Genomic DNA, 24203 nt, shown 5'->3' with positions numbered 1-24203 from the left:
TCTAGGAGCTTCTCAGTGCCGGCAGCCCCGGTCCAAAGGATGCGCTCTGCTCTTGGCGCTTCTTTCTTGGTGGCATGAGGTCCCTCACCTCTCTGCTCGCTTCTCTCTTTTATATCTCAAAAGGGACTGACTCAATCCTGTAGATTGTGTCCTGCCTTATTAACATAGCTGCCTCTAATCCTGCCTCCTTAACTCCATAGAGGTTAGGATTTACAACACACAGGATGATCCCATCAGATCACAAAATTGAGGACAAACACTCAATACTGGGAATCGTAGCCTAACCAAGTTGACACACATTTTGGGGGGACACGATTCAATCCAAAGGAGGCAGTAAGAGAAAAAAGGAAAAGGTTTTGTAAAAGAACTTAAATGTCACCCACGTTATCACTATGCCTGCCAGCGGTCAGACCCATGGGTGCCGACAGAACGTTCTCGGCAGCCACACGGCAGAGGTCTGCACGTCTGCAGGGAGAATCTAACAACCCCGTAAGGCAGCGGGTCTCTGGCCGCACGTCAGAACCAGTGCCAAAGCTCTCAGGACGCTCCAATGCCTCGGCCCTACCACCGGAATTATGATGGCATCAGTCAGGTGTCACTCAAAAAACAGAAACAAAAGAAAAAATAAGAACATCTCAGGCATATTGAGTCGCTGACATTTAATTTGCTTTGCATCGGATATACCAGTTGCCCCTGAGCTGACGTGGACTCACGGTGACCCCACATGTGTCAGAGCAGAGCTGGACTCCATAGGGTTTCCAATGGCTAGTTTTTTTGGGAAGTAGGTTGCCAGGTCTTTCTTCTGAGGCACCTCTGGGTGGATCTGAACCTCCAACCTTTGAGTTAACCATCTGCACCAACCAAAATATATATATTTAGTATTATATACATTTACTATCATATACATTCCATACAAATAGACACAGCATGTCCCACGTATATGCAGCACATTTCACACATATACATATACAGGCACACACGCGCGTTTATGCACACTTACCCGCTACGCTGCACAGCACCTTCTGTAACTTCAACTTATTGGAGATGGGGCTGGCAGGCAGAAGAGCTCAGTGGTTAACCGTTAAGGATGGACGCCGGAGGCAGACGGCCTGGATTCATTCTCAGCCTCTGCTGTTCACTAGCTACCCGACCTGGACTGACTATGCAGTCGGTGCCTCACTGTGGCCAGTTTTAACATGTCCCCAACCTCACAGGGCAGCTCTAGAAATAAATGGACTAATGCAAGGGACACACTTGTCTGAGAGCCTTACCATCGGTTGTCCCTCGGTAACCGTCCGCTATGGAGATTACTGCTGTTAGTGGTCTGTGTAGCCAGTGACGTGGTCTGTGGTTGACCCAGCACAGTATCAAGCTGCCCGCTCAACAAGGGGAGGTATGTTGGTTTCCATTATGCATAATGAGCCCAACTGTATTTGGTGGGCTGTTCTTTGAGACGAGGAGGGAGGCTGCCGGGATGACTTAGCCAAGTCAGCATCAGCTGTGTGTTGTTGAGGACTATTGCCGCAGTGAACAGATGGATTGCTTCCAACTGGCTGTCTTTGGCTGCCTTTAAACCATCACTAGCTCCCTCTTTAGGCATCCCAGGGTGGACGAAAGGCTAGAAGTTCAAGTCCACCCAGAGATGCTGCCGAAGAAAGGCCTGGTGAGCTATATTTCCAAACAGTCAACCGTTGAAAACCCTATGAAGCGTAGTTCTGTGTTGACACACATGGGCTCGCCATGAATCAGAAGCGATTCATTGGCAACTGGTTAGCTGCCTCTCTGAAAGCAATTTTACCAGGCAAGGAAATAAACGTAATTTCCATTAACAACGCCCTAGAAGAGCCAAAACAATTATTTCCTCTAGTCGTTTCCCACAACAAATGCCCGATCCCACCCAGAAGGCTGATGAAAGACGCCCGCCTGTATCTACGCCTCTGTGTGTGTGCACATATTTGCATGCATACACGTATCTAGTTCAGCCAAGCAAAGAGTGAAAAAGTAAAGACCTTTAGTTCACTGCGGTGCAATCAAAATGTCCTGTTTCCTACGCCTTTTTCCTCCTTCAGCTCCGCAAGCAGGAATGTATAGGACATTTACCATTCGACATCTCCTCGGGGTTTATTTACACCAGCGGTTTGCAACGCTTGGCACCCACAGAACCATCTGGGGAGCATTCAAACAGCACTGACATCCAGGCCTCCCCCAGATAGGGAGGTGCTCCTGGAAGACACGGGTCTTCTTAAAAGCTCCTGAGGGGAGTCTAGAAGGCAGCCGGTGTTAACAACCACTGACCTAGGTAACAAAACAAACAAAACCCAGTTGCCATGGAGTTGGCTGTGTCTCCTGACAACCCGTGTGTCTCAGACCCTGCTCCATAGGGTTTTCAGTGGCTGGCTGTTCAGACATAGATTGCCAGGCCTTTCTTCAGAGGCACCGCTGAGGGAACTTCAACCACCAACCTTTTGGGGTAGTGGTGGAGTGGTTAACCATTTGGGCCACCCTGCACTGGGCCATGCTAGTCATCAGAGCCGAGAGATCAAAACTCAATCTTTACAGACTACATTCATCTGAAACTGGATCCTCTCCCCTACTGCGGGCAATGACTAACTTCCTAAACAATAACGCACTCCACTGTTCCTTCTGTCCACCCACTCAAATGCGTTGAGTCGATTCCAATTCCTAGTGACCCTATGGGACAGAGTAGAACTGCCCCATAGGGTTTCCTAGGCTGTCATCTTTACAGGAGCAGACTGCCACGTCTTTCTCCCACAGAGTGGCTGGTGGATTCCAACCGCGAACCTTTCAGTTAGCAGCTGAGCGCTTTAACCACTGCACCACCATCAGGGCTCCAAACCCACTGCTAGGCCATAAAAATGCACCGGGATTCCTCACAGTGAGATCACTGTTTTTCAAATCTTTAGATTTTACTCGCACATAAATTTAGTTTCAATGGACAAGGCAGCCTTGTGAGAATGCGGTCCCTCTGCAAAAACAGCAAGTTGACTGGGATTCAAGACAGAATCAAAGACACGTTGCATCGATCATTTCTATGGCACTAACGTTAAAATCAGCAGAAAGTAAGTTGTCTTCAGCCTTAGGGAAATGGGCAAAAATATGTAATACCCCCTTAAAACTCTTTTTCGAGTACTTGCATATCTTTCCGATGTTTGCCTGCGTAAAACCCAGTGACTTGTACACAAGTGATAAAGCTGCACAGAACCACGTGCACGCACCTTAGAATTTATGGAACACTTCTACACGACTAAACCCAATAGTCACAGTAACCAGGAAGGAAGAGGCCAAATCCACACTTTGGAGCAAAAAACTAAGGCAAAGGTGGTCACGTTCCAGACATCCCAACACAACGAGGAACTAGTTGTTTCCCGCTGAAATCCAGCACTGTTTTTGATTTTCTGTCACCCACAGCTGTAAAATGATACATGATTTCAGGACATTTCCCTTGCCCTAAAGCCACCTGGGAGGCCGTGGCGGTTCAGTGGTAGAATTCCCGCCTTCCCTGCGGGAGACTCAGGTTCGATTCCCGGCCAGTGCACCTCAAGCAGGGCCACTGGCACGGCCACCACCTGTCCGCCAGTGGAGGCTTGTGTGTTGCTGGGACGCTGAACGGGTTTCAGTGGAGCTCCCAGACTAAGTCAGGCTAGGAAGAAAAGTCTGGTGATCTGCTTCCGAAAATCAGCCAGTGAAAACCCTACGGATCATAACGGTCTGATCCCGTTGTGCGTGGGGTTGTTAGGTGACTGGGGCTGACTTCACCGCAGCTAACGACAATGACATAAAAGAAGGGAAGGACAAAGGACGCCAGCAGACACTCAGTAGTCCCAGCTTTAAAACTAAGAGTCATTTTTATTCCTGTCTTCGGCTCATCCCTACATCCAACAAGTTTTGTCCACTCCACTCCTAAAATGGACCCCCAGTCTGCTGGCCTCCCTCTGCCTCCACCGTGACCACGGCATTTTCACCTAGCGTTCAGTCCTTCCGGGACTAGTGCCCCGGCCCTCTCTGGGGCCACCCCTCAGTGTTTGGGCTCCCCCAGGCCTCGGTGTGCGTGGTTGCCCCATTCTCTAGTGGCTGGCTTCTCCCGCCCTGCAGGTCCTCGCTGAACTGCCAATCCTGCAGTGGGGTCACCCACGGGGGGGCGCCTCACGGTCACCCCTAACACAACGCGTTGTTCCTTCTTCTCAGTGACCGCCACTTGCTTCTCCACCTTCGTTACTGTTTCTCTGTTGTCATCTGTCTCCTACTAAAGTGAAGACTCCATGGAAGCAAGGAGTTGGTGTTTCTTAGACAGGGCGACACCTCCAGAAGACAACCTGGCCAATGTTCGTTGAACAATCCACACGTAAGTCAGTGATTTTACAAAGGAAAAAGAAGTCTGATCCAGGGCCCCTCAGCTAACACCCCTTTATTTCTTATCCTTTATGGAACAGCCCTCTGACTATAATTCCAGATGATTCCTAGAAGGGAGGATGGGGAGACTTGAACTCACTGTGGACACGTCATCGGGAAGACCCATCGCTAGAGAAAGACATCATGTTAGGTGAGTAGAGGGTCTACGAGGGAAACCCTCAATGAGACAGATGACATAATGGCTACAACAATGGGTTTAAACACACTGAGGACCATGAAGATGGCACAGGACCAGGTAACGTTTCCTTCTGGTCTCCATGGAGGTGCCATGAGTTGAGGTCAATTCAAGGCAACGAACAAGTGGAACGGTGTTCTTCATTCAGTAGACATGCTATCAGTCTGCTGTTTGTCAAAGTTGGACAGTAGTGACCTGTCAACTCTTGTCTTAGTTACTGGAGGTTTGAAAGCCTTCGACATGTAACATAGGCTATGGATGAATGCCTATTAGCCCTGCGTGTATCTAGGGTTTTACGGATACACCCTGGGGAGAGGGGCACAACTTACAACTGCAGAACTTTTCAGGAGAACCAGATGGTGCCCAGCTACCACTACCGAGCGTTCTCATCAGGGCCACAATTGATGGACCCTAGTCGAATGGGAGAATAATGTGCAAGAGAACCTCAAATTCCTAAAAATAAAAATCTACTGGACTGGTTGAGACTGTATGACTCCCGGAGACTTCTGCCCTGAGATACTCTTCAAACCTTGAATCAAAACTTACCCTTGGGGTCACCTTGTAGCTAAATAACAAACTGCCTCAAGAAAAAATGACTATCACCTGTAAGTACTGTGCTCCTTTAAAAAAACACCTATATGAGATCAAATGGTCAACAATTACTTTAAAACAAAGATGAGAATGTAAAGGAGCAGGGAAACTAGATTAATGGAAACGGAGCAACCAGAACGGAAATAATGAGAATGTTCACACACAACTTGGGTAGAAATATTTGAATGGGAACCTAAACTGCTGTGTAAGCCTTCACCAAAAACACAATAAAATATAATTAAAAAAAATTCAAAACAGTGAAGCAGAAAAAAATAAATGTAGGTATCTGATGAAAAAAATCTGCAAAACTATCAGAAGGAAAAATTGTAACTATGATGAAAGGGCTGTGAAGTGTCGATCGTCAAACTCCAAAATACTTTCATTAGAATGAAATGCTGTCAGGTTAACGTTTGCCAGACCTCAAATTCCATTCATACTGACACAGAAAGCTATGCTTTTTCAATCTCCCTGGCAAACAGAACGAACTCCCGGCTTTTCTTCTTAAGTGAGGAAAACAAAATATGTTTCTTTAGGAAATGAGCAAGTCGCTGGGCAGGTTTAAGGCGACTTTATTACTGAGCCAGTATGTACAAACTCTAATGTGAAAATAATGAGTCACGGAATATCAGACTATTTACAATATTTTTTTTTCTTTTTACAAAATGTTTTTTTTTTACAAGATTACTTCTCTCTAGATAGCATGACAGACATACACAAAAATCAAAGTTTATTTTATTACATACATAAATAAATATTGACTTTAAATGACCAGTATAAGGAATAGGGTTTCTACAGACCGTTTGGACCAGAAGGTGGCAGTTCTGTTATCTGCACACTACAACATAATTAAGGGAAAAAAAGAACATTACATATAGACTCTGTGAATCACTCTGTCAACTGTATAGTTGGCTAGAATATTCAGCGGACGTAAGACAGTCATTGAGTCCACGTCCTACCTAAAACACTGAGTCTGGCCATGCAAAACCACAGATAAGCGTCAGTGCTGTTACATTTATGTTGTAGAATGAATTTTAAAGTACATGCAACAGTTACTCAGCCTCTTTGTCCTGGTTATGATGTGAAAGTGTGAATAACAACGTTAGAGTGACTTGGAATCACGGGCAAGAGTACACTTGAGAGACTCCATGGCGTACGGTGTAAGACAGGGCAGTGAATACATACATCAGTGCCACAAATGGTCTTTACTGAGGCGTGCGACAGAAGTAACCTCTGTACTTCCGTTATACAGACACACGTCACAATTAAGTCTTTTGACCAGATTTTATGGCAGAGAGAAAAGACACAATTTACACCTTTGAATTCAAGGGTAATAATTGCCTCACTAATCCTCAGTTCCGGGGGTTTACTCGTGCAGTTTGTTCGGTCCCCCCGTCAGGGCAAATTTGCAGTATTCGTAAAGACATTTCTGTGTTCAGTAAAGATATTTCTATTCAGTAAAGTTAATTCTATGGCAGTGGTTTAAACGGGGTGGTTTTGTACTCTCTAAAGGCCATCTGGCAATGTCTAGAGACATTCTGGTTGTCACAATTTGGGGGAAGTTGCTAGGGACATCTAGCGGGTGGAGGGCAGGGATGCTGCTCAACGCCCTACAATGCAGAGGACGGCTCCCGACACACAGAATGAGCCGGCCCCACATGTCACTGGTGCCCACAGTCAGAAACCCTGCGTGGAGTCGGGTATGTGTTCTACGGTATGAGCATACTTTTAAGCTCTGGATTTTGTTTCATAAACATTCTGGAAACTAATGTGTCATCAATCTTTTCCTCTAATACATCATACTAAAACCACCAAGGAATTCAACCGGCACATGCTTGTTTGTACAAACCATTCTATGAGTTCTGGTTTGGAGAAGATGGTGGTGGGGAGAAATCCATTGTCTGGGAGTCAGTGTTGTAAATGAAAATAATGCAGAGAACCGTGGTGGATACTGACTTGGTCGCCTGCGTTTGATGACTTAATTGTTTTCTTTTTTTGATGAGCTCAATCCTTCCAACGGTGAATATGATCACCGACTACCATTTTCTCATATTAGATAAATGCACGTAATTTCAATAAGACGTACCAGAGGATTAGACACTAAAACTACCTTTAAAAAAAAAAAAAATCACTTTATTTGGTACTCAAATTTTTAAAAATAAAAAATATATATATTTGCTCACTTGATTCATGTTGGAGATGTTTAATAGTATTTTTCTCCTAAAACACTAATGATTTAAATTGTTGAATATCAGAGCAAAATTAGATGCTCAGAAGGGTTGCTTTAGACTTGTTAGGGAAGGTATAAGCTTTAGAACATTTATCCCAACTAAAAATATAGCTGCTCAATACCTACTACCCAGACCAAAGAAGCATAATTAAATTTTTTTATAAAATTAAATGTATAATAATTTAATAATATTTTGTATCTATCTGTATACTCCCGTCATTTTTAACTATACAACAGTACCAAAACTTGATGGCCCAAATACTTGCATTTGGTCATAACAAATCAAGGTAAAAGATAAACTTGGAGTCAATCATTAGAAGTTTAAATTTTTGAAGGTGTAAGAACTTGAATTCCAGATGCCGGTGATGGCACCAGAAGAAACCATTAGTTTTAAAGAAGATTCCTAGGCTGTTTGCTAAATCTCAGAGGGTTTTTGATGAAAGAGGTTTCCTGTATGTAACCTTGGGAGCAGGTGAACGTGACAAAACACCGTGCTTCCTCCACCGAGTATGTGTCAGGAGCTGCAGAGACACCCAGAACCAACACAAACTTCGTTCTGAGAGTTTTGATTTTATGCCCTTGTACAAAGCTGCAAACCAGTACCTAGCTCATCAGCTTTCAGTGTTTTAACACACAGGAAACTGGTTTTTGTTTTTTGGTTTTTGTTTTAATCTATTATCAGGTACCCACGTTTATCAACTATGCTTTCTGAAGACACCTGTCTGCTTATTAATAAAGGCAATCCCTCCGCATTCTGTATTGAATCTGCCGTCAGTCAGGATCAGCTGGACGGCAGCTGGTTTTTGGACGTTGCAGCGCAAGCTCCATCAAGCCAGGGAGTTGTGAGCTGTCCACCTTTGGCAGCAAGGGCCAGGAGCCTACACGCACTCAGGAAATATCAAAAAATGACAAAGGGCAAGTGTGAATATCAAAACCTGACGTATAACATTAGCGATTTTTCCTAGTGTACCTAGATGGATACAGGAACTGGGAACCCTTCCCATTTTTAAAATGTTTAGTTATGATAAACTGTTCTTTTATCATAGAGTGAACATTAATGGGCAAAATACATTCTCCTTATGACCTTCAGTAGAGAACCACACCTTTGTCCACCACTGGTGAGCTGTGAAAACAATTTCCTCAGGGATTTATATCCAAGGTGTATGCATGTACACGTGGCTGCCTGTGTGTACAGACAGACACACATCCTTCTAAGGGGGCAGACAAACACATCTATGTCATTTCAAACCATGTATGTGAGTTTTCCCTGAAGGAAAACTAAACTGAATATTGCTCTTTAGGGTCACCTCGACACACTCTGCAATGTGTGATACCATCTTTTGACTTCACTCAATGTCCTCACGGGTGATTTAGAACACAAGAGACTTTCCAAGTAACAGGATATAATAGACTTGAAAGAATAAAGGATAATTACAGGCAAAAAACTCTCTTCTATCAATGAAAGCCCTTTCGACATTACTGAGAATATTCTAACATACAAAGGGCTTCCTTTGATTACGAAAAGGCGTATCTCAATAAACACCTGACAGTGTTCACCAGTTGGGAGTAGTTTCTTTTAAGCAACAGGTGCTGTGAATTTTCAAATACATGAAGGCTCCAAAACAAAGTGTACCCACAGCTGTTTTCTGCTTTGAGGAAAACAAGGAAAAATATAAATAAGCTAACCTATTAGGACAATCTCTCATATTATAGGATAAAATATTAAAAACAATATCTAGTATGAAATACTAAAAAAGAATTTTAATTTCCCCAAGGCAAAACCTAGTTAGCAGCATAATAATATGTCAAACGTCTGTCTACTCCTGACGGTATCTTTTGTATTTGTATAAGCAGAAGCAAAGGATGTTTAAAGTGGAAGCATTTTTAGATTTACTGGTGTTTTTCAGGTTAGAAACTGTCAGTTAAAAATCACAGGCAATAAGAAAAACATCTTATGGAAGATTTCAACAGTATAATCAACCGGGCCCAACAGCTTCAGAATCTCAGTTGATTTTGTCAATCAAATCATTCATTTGATCAAAGTGCGTTCTGTTGATGAAATCCATGCTCAATTTGTGTACCAGTTGTCTTATCTGTTGTACTCACTGGAGAACCTGCCCCTCCGAGCTCAGTGAAATGTCAGTTCTGCACTATATCAATGGAGATTAACAAGACTGCAGACGGAGCTCTTAAGACTAAGTAAAAAAAAAAAAAAAAATTACCGTCCAATAAGCCTACTCTGCAATTTCTGCATTCTCCCAGGGGATCGGCTTTGGTCTTCCTCGGCGGATCACGTGCCACTTAATTCTGGGTGCATCTGAGACAGACGTGAGTACTTACTGTGCTAACGTTACCCAGGAGAGGAGCGTCCCCTGGGAGATACCTACGGCTGCTCTAAGTCCATGTGTCTGGTCGCTGCGGTTCAATAAGCGTGCGTCCGTGCAACTGTTAGTATCTCTCTGGAGAAGGTTCGTAATGATGGGCGTGGTGATGTTTTAGATGGGCTCCTAAGAAGTGACAAAACACACACGCGTCATTGCGCTTGACACCTATCGAATACGCAGATGGAACACGTTTATTCGCAGTGAAAGCATTCCTGTTGTGTGTCCCATGGGTGTCAGAGTAGAACTGCACTCTATGAGGTTTTCAACGGCTATGGCTGTCATCTTACTGAAGTGTGGTACCACTGTGTGGGCTCAAACCACCCACCTCTGGGTTAGTAACCAAGCACTTCACCATTTATGCCACCCAGGGATCCCTAGGGAAGGCATCATTATTGTTGGGTGCTGTCCAGGCGATTCCACCTCATGGCACCCCCACGGGCCAGAATAGAACTGCTCCACAGGGTTTTCCAGGCTGTAGTCTTTACGGGAGCAGATTGCCAGGTCTTTCTCTTGTAGAGCTGCTGGGTGGGTTTGAACTGCCAATGGTTCAGTGAGCAGCTGAGTGCTTAACTGCTGCACCACCAGGGTTCCTTAGTGAAAGCATTCAGCTCAGACAAATGTTCCCTGTTCCATCCCTGTCTCCCATCCTGTGTTCTAAATGCACACGCATACATTCAGGCATTCTCTCTCTTCCTAGCCAGGCCCTTCCTCCCTCCCTTGCTCCCTTCTCTGAGACCACAAAATATCACGGAAAAGAAGACAAGCTCCTTTCCCAAAGCTCACAGATTCTTCGAGAAAACCACAACCCTTTTTATTTCCTTAAAATATTTTTAAAAACTCAAAATACTTTCCCTATTGTCTAGGAAGCGCTGAGCTTTTGTTTATGGGATGGGAGATCTGGCAAGCTAAGGATATGCGTGATGGTTGCACACCATCAGACAGTAGGCGTGGAAGATGTGGATGAGCAAATATATTTGTACAACAATTTTAAAAAAACACACAACTTAAACGGAATTTCAGTGGAGGCAAGGCAGGCAAGCCTGATACCCAAACCTCACACACACAAGGGGCCACCAAGCCCCTCCGTGGGGATAGGTTTTACTTTCCCTTAAATCATGAGCAAGGAAAGCTACTGGGGTAAATCTGATCAGTCACTTAAAAAAAATCAGTGGTAAAACTAAGGTAAGTTCTCAATTCTATTATCAGTACAAAATTTTTTGACATTGAGTTTTAGGTTTAAACCTTGAAAAAATAAAGTACATAATGTAAAAATCAGCAGGAGGCTACTACTAGTTTTGAAACAGCAAGTAACATTTTTTTTAAATCTTAACTGATTTAGCAATAAATGTACCATTTAATCAAGTAAAATTTTAAAAATATCTACAGTTTTAAAACTATTAGCTTCTTGTTGATTTTTACATTTAGCATTAAAGCAATCATACCGATTTGGGTCATGTCATGAAGAAAATTAATATACTGTATTAAAGTAAAACACTCAATAAGAAAATAATCTCCTTAGTAAATTGTTATTTCCTATAGGGTGTCATGATTGAAAATTTTAACTGTTTTCTTAATTTCTGAGGGATATAAAACTAAACAATTTTCTTCCATCTGTATTTATGATTTAAAAGACAAGCAAAAAGCATGTATTATATAGAAAAGAAATAAAATGGAGAAAGAAGGCAGGCAGGCAGGTAGGAGGAAGGGAGGAAGAAAGAAGGAAGGGAGGGAGAGAGGGAGAAAGGAAGGGAAGAGGAAGGAAGGAGGGGGAGGGAGGAAGGGAGGAAGGAAGGAGGGAGGGAGAAAGGAAGGGAAGAGGAAGGAAGGAGGGAGGGAGAAAGGAAGGGAAGAGGAAGGAAGGAGGGGGAGGGAGGAAAGAAGGAAGGAGGGAGAAAGGAAGGGAAGAGGAAGGAAGGAGGGGGAGGGAGGAAAGAAGGAAGGAAGGAGGGAGGGAGGGAGAAAGGAAGGGAAGAGGAAGGAAGGAGGGGGAGGGAGGAAGGAAGGAGGGAGGGAGAAAGGAAGGGAAGAGGAAGGAAGGAGGGGGAGGGAGGAAAGAAGGAAGGAAGGAGGGAGGGAGGGAGGGAGAAAGGAAGGGAAGAGGAAGGAAGGAGGGGAAGGGAGGAAGGAAGGGAGGAAGGAAGGAGGGAGGGAGAAAGGAAGGGAAGAGGAAGGAAGGAGGGGGAGGGAGGAAAGAAGGAAGGAAGGAGGGAGGGAGGAGGGGAGGAAGGAAGGAGGGAGGGAGGGAGAAAGGAAGGGAAGAGGAAGGGAGGAGGGGGAGGGAGGAAAGAAGGAAGGAAGGAGGGAGGGAGGAAGGAAGGAGGGAGGGAGGAAGGGAGGAAATAGGGAAAGGGGGGGTGGGGAGGGAGAGGGGAAAGAAAGGAAGAAGGAAGGAAGTAGGAGAAAACAAAGGAAGAAGGGAGAGAGGGCGGTATGGAGGGAAGGAACAAGGGGGAACATGGAAAGAAAGAAAAAGGAAGCAGTTAAGGCCTTCCATAGAATTTCTGTTCATAGCAGTTAGAATAAAAAACAGTGCGTCCCGACAAACAGGCAGGAGAAATTTCACAGAAGGAAACTCCCCTGTTTCCTGTTTGTTGCTGGCTGCCATCAAGTCGATTTCAACTCATGGCGACCCCATGTGTGCAGAGTAGAACTGTGCTCCACAGGGTCTTCTGGGCTGTGACCTTTTGGAAGCAGATCACCAGGTTTTTCTTTTGAGCCGCCTCTGAGCGGGTTTGAGCTGCCGACCTTTTGGCTAGCAGTCAAGCGCGTAACCTTTTGGGCACCCAGCCCACCCAGCCTCCCCGTTTCACGGAAAGAGGTAATAGTTTGCTCTCTAGCATGTGTTTCAGCAAGTGCTCTCTCTGCCCACACAGCAGCGCAGCAGTTGGGCCCTGGCACTCACTGTGTGCTGCAGACGGCGGGAGCTCGGGGGTCCGGAACGTCCGGATGGTGGCCGGCCCTTCCCCTCCTGTGGTCAGCACCTGCACTTCCAGCCGGTACAGGGTGGACGGCCTCAGATTGGGCACTGTCAGGACATAGTGATCCTGAGGAGGCAGCATAAATGAGACGCTCGTCAGTGGCCTTTGAAAACGACACACAGCTGGACACGTGTGAATGACAGCGCGTCCCCCACGTGAGCATATTCTATCACTGCCTGTGTGGCTGTTCTGTAAAGCCACAGCTCAACGCATAGACCGTTGCTCCTAATTGACCGGAGCTCTCTGCACCTTACTTAATTCCTGGCAGCCTGAGACCCTCGGCAGAGCGAAAACGGGAACGCAATGCCAGCTCTCAAGGCCCACCCCGGGACTTCGAGTTTTGTTCCTTCCCGTAAGACTTTCCCATGGTTTTAGGTTCTCAGCTGCACCTCTTGCCATGTAAATTCTTGATAATCCGAATTCCCGGGAACGAGCCAATAGTTTCCCTTAACACACAGAACTGAAATGTTTACTTTCATGCCAACACGTTCTTCCCGAAACTCAGTAAAACCTAAGACATTCACAGAATGACTACTTCTTAATTCCATGGAATTTTTTCTTCCGGGATTTAAGGTTTTTTTTTTTTCCCCCCTTTCTTTTTGAATTTTGGAGCAGGAGTTGGCTATCCTAAGGATGCCTTCAGAGAGGGTAAGAGCCCACACATAATTTTTTTCTTTTTCAAGCCAAGGAATTGAGGAGCTTGGAAGACAGGCCGACTGGACAGGGCTCCAGCCAAATCTGACAGGGAAAAAAGACAAAGAACTAGCTTCTTTTAGTTTCTGCCGCCCACCTCCCCCCCCCCCGCCCCCATTTAACACTTCAAATAGGCCACCTCCACTAGGAGCAGACAGACACGGGGTTAACGAAGACAGAAGAAAATGGCTGGACCACTCGCATGTAAGGTGGACAGCACCATCTGTTGAACATCTGGATTCACTTAATTAGTGAATTAAAAAATTAGTGATTTAAAAGAAAAATTGCTGTCTAGTCGATTCTGACTCCTGGCAGCCCCATTGTGACAGAGTAGAATTACTCCATAGGGTTTCTTGGCTGTAATCTTTACAGAGGCACATTGCCAGGCCTTTCTTCCTCAGTACCTCCAGGCAGGTTCTAACCACCAACTTTTGGATTAATAGTCGCTTGACCCAAACTGTGCCACCCAGAGATCTGTATCTAGATGACAAAAAAAAAAAGATGACAGTTGGTGCTATTTCTTAACTATTCCCAGTAACACTTTTGATGTGTTGTTAATACTTGCAAATGCTCTCAGAAGAAGACAGAATGTAGAAAAAAGACTCAATTGTAGGCACACCAAACCAGCTGTCACGCAGTCCATGCTGACTCCTGGCGACCCCATGTGTGTCAGGGTAGAACTGTGCCCACAGGGTTTTCAGGGGCTGCTATTTCAGAAGTGGATCGCCAGGCCTTTCTTCCAAGGCACCTGTGGGTGGACTTGCACTTCCAACCTTTTGGTTTTAGCAGTGGGGCGTGTTCACCGTCTGCACCACCCAGGGACTCGGTGTGGCACGCAGCATAACAGAAAGACCCCAAACAGTGATGGTGGTGCCGAGTGAGCAACGGATGGACGTGCACAGCACAGACAAGGCAGCCGAGCAGCACCTACCGACGGCAGGATCTGGGACTGCGAGATGATGCTATTGGGCAGACTGTTCTGCCTGTTCTCTGTCGTGACCTCTGCCCAAGTCACCTGAAACCCGGTCCTGGGCTGGAAGAGGTTTGCCCTGGCCATTTTCCAAGAAAAGTGGCCCGTGATGTTGACATCTTGGACAACGAAGGACGCAGAAAGGTTCTCCGGCTTGGCGAGCACTTTGGAAAGAAACTGGCCTGCAAATGCAAAAACAGAACACGGGGTTCAGCTGCTGGGGAAAGAGGGAAGAGAGGCTCTGTTTTATTTTCATCCTGGGAACTTCAGGCAGCCATTCTGTGGACACCGTAGAGGCGGATCGGACCTCATTCTTTAAGGCTGGGCTCAGACAAACGCCTGTTTGGCATGAGGGGGTAAATGGGAACACGTTGTGTACAAGTGTCATCACTTTGTGCTACATGCTTCTAATGCCGTAGGGATTATTTTAGAGGCCTTCAGGGCTGGAAGGAGGAGCGAGACATTCAGACTCCGACTGGACTTGGCCATGTCTCAGAAAAGGGCAATCACTGCAGTGAGAAGGTGGGATAGCTGAGCTGTTCACAGAGTGAGCAGCTGGAAGGGGCTGTTCGCTAGGAGTCCCCAGTGCAGGGAGGCATTTTGCAAGGAGAAGAGGTGAGGGCAAGGAGACGGGCTCCGGTGGGTGGGTGTGGGAAGCGTGTGAGAAGAACTCACATGGCAAAGGCGTGGCACACAAATGAAATCATTTACATGCAAGTGCGCTTAAATGCAAGCGGTATATACGTGGTTGGCTTCATTTCCAAAGGGGTAATACTGCCAGCAGAGGAGCTCTTTTCAGTGCTGCTGGAATTATAAAATAACACGTACATACATATGCACAGCCGATTTCCAAGTTGGACCATGACATCATAATTCAGAAGGAAGGGTGTGTATCATTTCCATGACCTCACAAAATGACAGTTTGGAAACATCTCCGACGTGTCGCTAGCTAACACCCAGGACGTGCCATGGGAGTTCCTCAGGTCAACACATACCTGCTTCGCCAGGGCAGGTGGCGTGCTGGTGGCTTTTCCGCTTGAGAGCAGAGCAGGGTGGCGTGGTAAAGAAAGAGGTCTCCACCTTCAGGTGGCTCTTGGGCCCGATGGGTTGGACCATCACCTTATATTTGCAGGAAAATGACAGATCCTGAAGAATGATGTAATTCTCCTGGACCAAGAGAAAAAGAATACGCTACCAATCAATTTCACTAGGGGTGAAAAACTGGCAGGACATGAATTTGTAATCCAACAGGGATACTTTCCTACATACGGGGCGTGTGCAATGTGGCTTTCATAAGAAATACAAAGGGGACGCTGTCTGTGTTTTGATTAATTACGATTGTGAAACAGTCCTGTGGCTGTACAGCCCATTTCACAGAATTAAACAGTGCCTTGGTCTTTCCGCATCAAAGAGGCCAACTTCTGACGTTCATAACCCACGCCCCGAGCTGGCGCAGTGTGGGTGGTGGTGCCAAGCTTTAAATACAAATCTACGTTGGTGGTGGTGGTGGTGGGTTTTTAATATGAGAAAAATGGGCTTGGTTTATATGTCAGTTTTTCTTGAAAAATGTTGAAGATATTCTTTTAGCAGTGTCTTCCTCCTTTTTAGAAGGCCAGGATTGCTTCCTGTCACAAGGCCGTGATTCAGTATCAATACGTGAAATAAGCTGAATCGCAAAGGAGTCAGAGTCTTCGACTGGACTTTGACGATGACATCCAAATATGACCTTTACTGTCACGACACATTGGAAACTATGTTCCTTTCATATGTGGCTGTTAATTAGTTGCCGTGGAGTCAATTCTGACTCGTGGTGGACAAGCTCGTGTGTCAGGGTAGAAGTGTGCTCCACAGGGTTTTCAGTGGTTGATTTTGGTGGAAGTAGACTGCCAGGCCTTTCTTCTGAGGTACCTCTGGGTGGACCTGAATTGCCAACCTTTTGGCTAGCAGCCAAGTGCTTAACTGTCTGCACCACACCACCCAAGGACTCCTAAAACCAGTGGCCACTGGTCAGCACTAACTCATGGTGTCTGCACCACCCACGGACTCCTAAAACCAGTGGCCACTGGTCAGCACTAACTCATGGTGTCTGCACCACCCAAGGACTCCTAAAACCAGTGGCCACTGGTCAGCACTAACTCATGGTGTCTGCACCACCCACGGACTCCTAAAACCAGTGGCCACTGGTCAGCACTAACTCATGGTGTCTGTACTACCCACGGACTCCTAAAACCAGTGGCCACTGGTCAGCACTAACTCATGGTGTCTGCACCACCCAAGGACTCCTAAAACCAGTGGCCACTGGTCAGCACTAACTCATGGTGACATCATGTGTGTTCATAAGGTTTCCAGTTGCTGAACTTCCAGAAGCAGATCTCCAAGCCTTTCTTCCGAGGCACCTCTGCATGGACTTGACTCTAATCTTTTGGTTGGCAGCCGAGAGCATTTAAAAAGCATGGTCAACCCAACTGAACACAATTCACACTGAAGAGTAAACAGGAAAGAACTCAGTGTAGACAGCTAGAGTCTACTCCGTGTCTTCGGGAGTCTGAGTTGTTTTTCTTTTGGAATGAACCTGTACTTATGCGGAAATGCGCTGGAATCCAGGGGCAGCTGTTAAAGAATCTGCATCTCAGACATTCCAGGAAAGCTTTCATGTGGCATAGAAGACAGTCAGTCGGCTGGGGTAACAGGTCAATTAGCTGAAAATGAACGAACTGGGTCGACAAGTCATTTACACAGGGAACCAGACAACTTTATAGCCTCTGGCAGGGCGTTCTTTCAGAATCCGGATTATTTCTACCAGACACATGACATATGTCTGAGAATGATAGTAATTACCATTCTCAGACTTCCTAGAGATGAGAAGCACATGATTGGGTAGCCTCAGGAAAGTGAGCCAGATTCCACACGTTCCCAAGGCACACAGAAATAAACCAAGAAAAGGCCACGCCCCCGTCCACAAAACAAATTAAATGTCATTTCTGTTTATTTCTATCTCTCCTATTCAAGCAGGCTTCCATTTTTAAAAACGTCTGCTTTCACTTTTTACTAATGGGCACAGGCTTTGGGAAGGACATAAGAATAAAGAAAAAGGGCAACTTTGGTGAAGGCGGGTCTCAGCCCACCTTCAGATCCAGCTGTGTGCTTCTGCAAACCCACTGACCAGTTTTTATCTCACTGTCTTCAAGGTATGTGATCAGATATGATTCAAAAAATATTGCTCTGGTGGCTTTAGAAAGTGTTTGAAAATACAATATTCCTGTAAAATATCACAAACCAGCATTTTGCATAGCTGAGGTCATGTTTTTGGAATTTTAACCTGTCCTAAAAGCCTATTGCCGTCAAGTTCATTCCGACTCACAGCGACCCTATGACCCAGGACAGAGCAGAACTGCCCCATAGGGCTTCCAAAGAGTGCCCGGTGGATTTGAACTGCTGACCTTTTGGTTAGCAGCCAGTTGCTTAACCACTATGCCACCAGAGTTTCCTGTTATACTACGTATATTGTGTGGCCACCAACACTTTTTATAATGCAATGCCCTCTTAAACATATTCTGTTGGTTTTTTGGTTCTGCTCAATACCTTGTGCATTCATCCCCAAATATCCGGAAGAGGGCTTTGAACAGTACTGACAGGGTAGCTATCACCAATGAGTTTAATGTTCCCTTCAAGTTTAAAGTCAAAACACTGTGCGTGGTGTACAGGAAAGAAAACATTCTTTCATGACCTGGATGAGGTGGTAGTTGCCAGGGACCCAGAAAAGAGAGATATCAGATGATACTCAGTATCAAAGACATATTGATTGGTAAAATAAAACCTTTAGATCATTGTGCCAAGGCAAAATTCAGAAAATAATTCAAAGGATTTGTCCAGTTAAGATGGAACGCACAGACACTCACAGGCATCCCCCCACTGACCTGAAACTTCCTGAAGAACTGTATCTCAGTTCTGAATTTGAAGACCTGCCGTGTTTTCCCAACAGAATAAGCTCTCCGTGCTTTGAAAGGATGAGTGAATACAGTGACCGCTATGATCTCAGTGCTCACTGTGAAACCAACACCCCTCTGTGCATCATACGGTGGTACCAGGCTTGTGTGGTGCTGTGACTCTGAAAGCCATACCACCGGCATAACAAACCCCAGCAGGGCCACCCATGGTGGACAGGTTTCAGCAGACCTTCCGGATTAAGACAGACTAGGAAGAAAGGCCTGGCGATCTACGTCCAAAAATAAGACAATGAAAACCGTGTAGATCACAACAGGACATTGCCTGACTCACTTGCTCTGGACAAGTATTAGGAAGGATCGGTCACTGGAGGAGGACATCGTGTTGGGTGAAGCAGAGGATGAGCAAGAGCGAGGAGACTCTTGATGAGATGGATTGGTACAACAGCCACAATAATGGACTGGAATGTACTGATGACTGTGAGGATGACGCAGGACCAGGAACATTTTGTTCTGTTATACATGAGGTTGCCAAGAGTTAGAGCTGACTCAACGGCAGCTATCTATCTATCTATCTACATAAAAAACCAAACCAAACCCAGTGCCGTCGAGTCGATTCCAACTCATAGCGACCCTATAGGACAGAGTAGAACTGCCCCATAGAGCTTCCAAGGAGCGCCTGGCGGATTCAAACTGCCGACCCTTTGGTTAGCAGCCATAGCACTTAACCACTATGCCACCAGGGTTTCCTCTATCTACATACATACATATCATTGCTGATGTCAGATGGCTCTTGGCCAAAAGCAGAAAATACCAGAAAGATGTCTTCCTGTGTTGTATTGACTATGAAAGGCATTTGACTGTGTGTATCATAACAAATTATGGATAACATTGTGAAGAATGGGAATTCCAGAACACTTCACTGTGCTCATGCAGAACGTGTACAAAGACCAAGAGGCAGTCATTCAAACAGAACGAGGGATACTGTGTGGTTTAAAATCAGGAAAGGTGTGCTTCAAGGATGTACCCTTTCACCATAGTTATTCAAACTGTATGCTAAACAAATAATCCGAGAAGCTGGACTAGAAGAAGAAGAATGGGCACCAGGAGTGGAGGAAGACTCATTAACGATATACATTATGCAGATGACACAACCTTGCTTGCCAAAACTGAAGAGGACTTGAAGCACTTACTGAGGAAGATTAAAGACCACAGCCTTCAGTATGGATTACACCTCAACATAAAGAAAATAAAAATCCTTACAACTGGGCCAATAAAGAAACTCATGAAAAACGGAGAAAAGATTGAAGTTGTCAAGGATTTCATTTTACTTGGATTCATAATCAACGCTCATGGAAGCAGCAGTCAAGAAATCAAACAACGCATTGCATTGGGTAAATCTGCTGCAAAACACCTCTCTATAGTATTAGAAAGCAAAGATGTCACTTTGAGGACTAAGGTGCACCTGAACCAAGCCATGCACGGTATTTTCAATTGCCTCATATGCATGCAAAAGCTGGACAATGAATAAGGAAGACAAGACAAAAAATTGATAACTTTTAAGTATGGTTTGGCAAAGAATATTGAATATGTCATGGACTGCCAGAAGAATGAACAAGCTTGTCTTGGAAGAAATACAGCCAGAGTGCTCCTTAGAAGTAAGGATGGCAAGACTTCATCTCACGCACTTTGGACATACTATCAGGAGGCACCAGTCCCTGGAGAAGGACATCATGCTTGGTAAAGTACAGGGTCAGCGGAAAAAAGGAAGACCCTCAACGAGGTGGTTGACACAGTGGCTGCAACAATGAGCTCAAGCCTAACAATGATTGTGAGGAAGGCACAGGACCAGGCAGTGTTCCGTTCTGTTATGCACAGGGTCACTATGAGTCGGAGCTGACTCGACAGCACCTAACAACATCTATCTATATATCATATCTATCTATCATCTAACTTGTGAGAACGACTCGCCCCTTTGCAATAGCCACTATTTACAACCTCTGTCCAATGATATACCAAGATAAAGTGAGTCTAGAGTCCTCTTGGAGTCAAACAGCCCAATCTCCTACTTACATGGGTCGTGCCAGATGACTTCTCAGGGGTGGCTGTTTCGTTGTGGGAACATAACTCTGGGAACCACTGCACATGGTAGCGGCTGATGCTGGGATCTACAATATCAAAACACACAAACAAAAAGAACAATCCAGAAGTCGTATTCCATGTAGTGCAGTGTTCTTAAAACTTGAGAGAATGGGAAGGGAGAAAACAACATTCTACAGGTGATCGAAAACTATGTAACAAACCGAAATGAAACCCACTGCCCTCAGGTCGATTCTGACTGACGGCGAGCCCACGTGGTACAGGGCAGAGCTGCTCCACAGGGTTTTCTTGGCTGTAACCTGTATGGGAGCGGATCGTGTTGAGCCAGATGAGATACGCAGGTTTTGCGTTTAGGCGTTAAGAACTGTGATGGCCAGTTTTATATGTCAATTTGGCCAGGCAAAGGCACCCAGTTGTTTGGTCAAGTGTTAGTCTAGATATTGCTACTCAGGTGTTTACACGTGATTAAACTTTACATCAGCTGACTTCCAGTAAAGCAAACTACCCGCCACAGCGGGGGTGAGCCTGATGCAATCAGCTGAAGACCTTAAAAACCACGACTGAGTTTGCTGAGGGAGAAGGATTCTGCCTTAAGACTGTAAAGAGACATTCTGCTGGCATTTCCAGCACCCCGTCTGACCTAGAGATGGTGGACACTAGACTGTTAACGTCTCCAGCCTATCACCTGACCAACACACTTTGGACCTGCCAGCCCCACAATCGTGTAAACCAACTGAGCCAGATAACATAAGGCAGTGAGCCCCAACTCAAAACCCCACTGTGAGTGGATATCCTTTATCCACCTGTGTGGTCCATTCACAGTGGGGTCCGTTCATGGTGGGCTCCGTTCATGGTGGTAGGGCCTTGTGTATTGGACTTGAGAATAAAGCAAGGGGAACAAGTCTTACAACGCCAAAGGAAAAACAGTGGTGAAGTAAAAAAAAAAGATAATTAGTAAAGTAATACCAAAATGATTCCAAAGATGTATTGAGAATAACTTAGCCATGCTTTTAATGCCCCTATGGACGCACTGGTGGTTCAACGGTAGAATTCTCGCCTTCCATCCAGGAGACCCGCGTGTGACTCCCCACCAGTTCGCCTCATGCCCAGCCACCACCCGTCTGTCCGTGGAGACTTGTGTGCTGCTAGGATGCTGAACAGGTTTCAGCAGAGCTTCCAGACTAAGATGGGCCAGGAGGAAAGGCCTGGTGATCTCCTTCTGAAAATTAGACAGTGAACACCCTGTGGACCACCGTGGCCCAAATCCCAGCAGTTATGGGCATGGCAGGACTGTGCGGCATCTCATTCTGTTGTGCGTGGGGTCGTCCTAAGTTGGGGGCCGACTCATCGGCAGCCGAGAACAACAAAAAGCCCCTACAAGAAAGGGCAACGCTTAGCAGTAACTCGCTTAGCTTCTATGTTATAAGAAAGAGTCATCAGAAGTCCCTGGATCCTGTGTTAATTGATAAAGATGTGAGAAAAGCTACTGAGTCCACACGAGAAGAAAAAAGTTTTCCTCAAACTTGAAAAATGGGTATTCATCTCTGTCCCCTGTTAAACATTGCCGTAACAAAATTCCCTCATCAGATGATACGGGATGTGGACTTTCCCTCCCCCCTCTACATAAGCCCACCATTGTATTTCCATATATTTGAACGCTATGGAGCCCTGGTGGCTCAGTGGTTAAGAACTTGGCTGCTAACCAAAAGGTTGGCAGTTCGAATCTACCAGGCGCTCCTTGGAAACCCTATGGGGCAGCTCTACCCTGTCCTATAGGGTCGCTGGCAACGGGTTTGGCTTTTTTCTTTTTTACTATTATCATTGAAAGATAACTTGGTGCTGTCAAGGATGAGCAGGAATGTTGACCCTTTAAACATTTTCACTCCCGGGTGGAGCAGCGTATTTTCTGTACATTTCTATATTTTGAACAATAAAATTAAAAAAAAAGACAAAATGAAGTGTGGGAGGGAGGTTTTGACAGCCTTGGATTTACTAGCCAACCAAGTCTGGCCACAGGGTGTGAAACTGCACCGCTTTTCCTGGTGATTAACATCTTGTCCTAGGCGTTCATGCCAAGTGTTTGATGGGGGCCTTCAGGGACGGGGAACTCTTTGATGGAATTGGGTTGATCTTGTGGGAACCTGCTTTGAGTACTTTGGAACCAGAAAAGAACTTTAAATTGGAGAAAACCAACAGATATAAAGAGGGCACAAACAACCTTTAGTTAAAAGAGAAATCACTTACGAAGGGTTTTTAACTTTCACACAGCCGAGATCAAGGAATTTTTCTTAAGAGTTATACATTATGCATCAGTGTGAAGCCGGTTAATGAGTGAGTCTTTATTCATTCATTCAGCAGACGGCACCGCTGGAGGACCAGTGGCGAAATAACCACACGGGAGACGGTGCCCTCATGAATCTTACATACTCATGGGGCCAAGCGGATAACAAAACCCATAAAATAAAGGATATGTGAGAAGATAATAAGGCTATGGATAAATACCACAGGTAAGGGGGACAGGACAGACTGAAGAAGAGTTACAGTTCTAAATAAGGTGGTCAGTGTGTCACGCAGGGAGGCCGGCTTTTGGGCTTTTGAGGAAAGACCCGAAAGCAGATTGGCGGTGGGTGTGAGTCGTGCAGCTGTCAGGGGAGGGTGTCTGAGGCCAGCACTGTCCAACAGAACTCTCTTTGATGAGCAGAACGTTCAGTGTGCTCAGTACCAGTCACATGGGCCCATGAAGCACTTCAAATGCCGCGAGTACAATACAGCAACCAAATTCTTAATTTTATTTAAGTTTAGTTAATTCAAATTTAAATTTAATTAACTACGGGTGGCTAGTGAGGCTACCGTCCAGTCAGCCCCCAAATCGCGGCAACCCCATGAACAAAACACTTCCCAGTCCTGTGCCATCCCCACGACCGGGGGCTGGACAGTCGTGATCTGTAGGGTTTTCTCTGGCTGGTTTTTGAAAGCAAGTTGCCAGGCCTTTCTTCCTAGTTCATCTTAGTCTGGACGATACGTTGAAACCTGTTCAGACTCACAGCAACATGCAAGACTCCACTGACTTACAGGTGGCAGTTGTGCTTGAGGTGCACTGGCTGGGAATTGAACCAGGGTCTCCCACTTGGAAGGTGAGAACTCTACCACTGAGCCACACTGCCCCCCAGTAGCATTTTGATTGTCCCTTAACTAACTCACTTAGTCTTAAGTATTGTGTTTCAATTAGGTGACAGCCTCCTTGGGTTTTAATCATTACTCTTAGCAACCCCTCATATGGGGAGATGACTTTCCAGCCATCTGCAGGGGTGTGCTTGAACGCAATGGCCACACCACCAGGCTATGAGAGCAGATGAACAACAGACCAAGCTTTCAGGACGACGGAGAGGCCCTCCGCTTAGTTGCCTCCACACAGCTCTGCCTGGCCAGGTCTGTACAGGTGTTGAATTGCTAAGAATTTGGGGGCTTTAACAGCCAGTCTTCCTTTTGGGTGTTGAATTTTAATCCTTAGACAGTGAGTATACAAAGTCCATGGGGAAGTGACTGGCAACTTTTAGAAAAAATGGAGAAATGAAGGCGAAATGACATACAATATACGACGAAGCTGGGCTTTGTGAAACGGGAGAACCAGAGTTATTTAGCACGCTGAAACCAAGTTTGAAAAAAATCTTGTCTGCCAGCCTTCAAACTCAGGGGCAGCCATAAAGGAA

General features: G+C 45.6%; 1 protein-coding gene and 1 long non-coding RNA gene across 4 annotated transcripts in view; one reads left to right on the top strand and one right to left on the bottom strand.

The window, feature by feature from the left end:
• Positions 1 to 4259: 4259 nt before the first annotated feature.
• LOC126069206 (uncharacterized) lies at positions 4260 to 22976 on the top strand. The gene is made up of 3 exons (XR_007515886.1): positions 4260 to 4363; positions 4452 to 4561; positions 22852 to 22976. It is a non-coding gene; the product is annotated as an uncharacterized LOC126069206 (long non-coding RNA).
• Positions 5514 to 24203, bottom strand: part of ANOS1 (anosmin 1) — a 240315-nt gene continuing 221625 nt past the window's right edge. Inside the window, exons 12-16 of one of the 3 annotated variants that reach the window (XM_049872288.1) lie at positions 20467 to 20561; positions 15445 to 15616; positions 14411 to 14631; positions 12711 to 12852; positions 5514 to 9931 (exon numbers count right to left, since the gene is read on the bottom strand). In XM_049872288.1, the coding sequence (XP_049728245.1) occupies positions 9873 to 9931; positions 12711 to 12852; positions 14411 to 14631; positions 15445 to 15616; positions 20467 to 20561 (689 nt within the window). In that variant the 3' untranslated portion in view covers positions 5514 to 9872. The remainder of the gene's footprint in view (positions 9932 to 12710; positions 12853 to 14410; positions 14632 to 15444; positions 15617 to 20466; positions 20562 to 24203) is intronic. The other 2 variants (XM_049872287.1, XM_049872290.1) reach the window with 2 other exon arrangements.

Source organism: Elephas maximus, chromosome X (genome assembly GCF_024166365.1).
Source record: "Elephas maximus indicus isolate mEleMax1 chromosome X, mEleMax1 primary haplotype, whole genome shotgun sequence".
In the NCBI taxonomy this organism is placed as follows: Eukaryota; Metazoa; Chordata; class Mammalia; order Proboscidea; family Elephantidae; genus Elephas; species Elephas maximus.
This window is presented reverse-complemented; position numbering and strand designations above follow the sequence as displayed.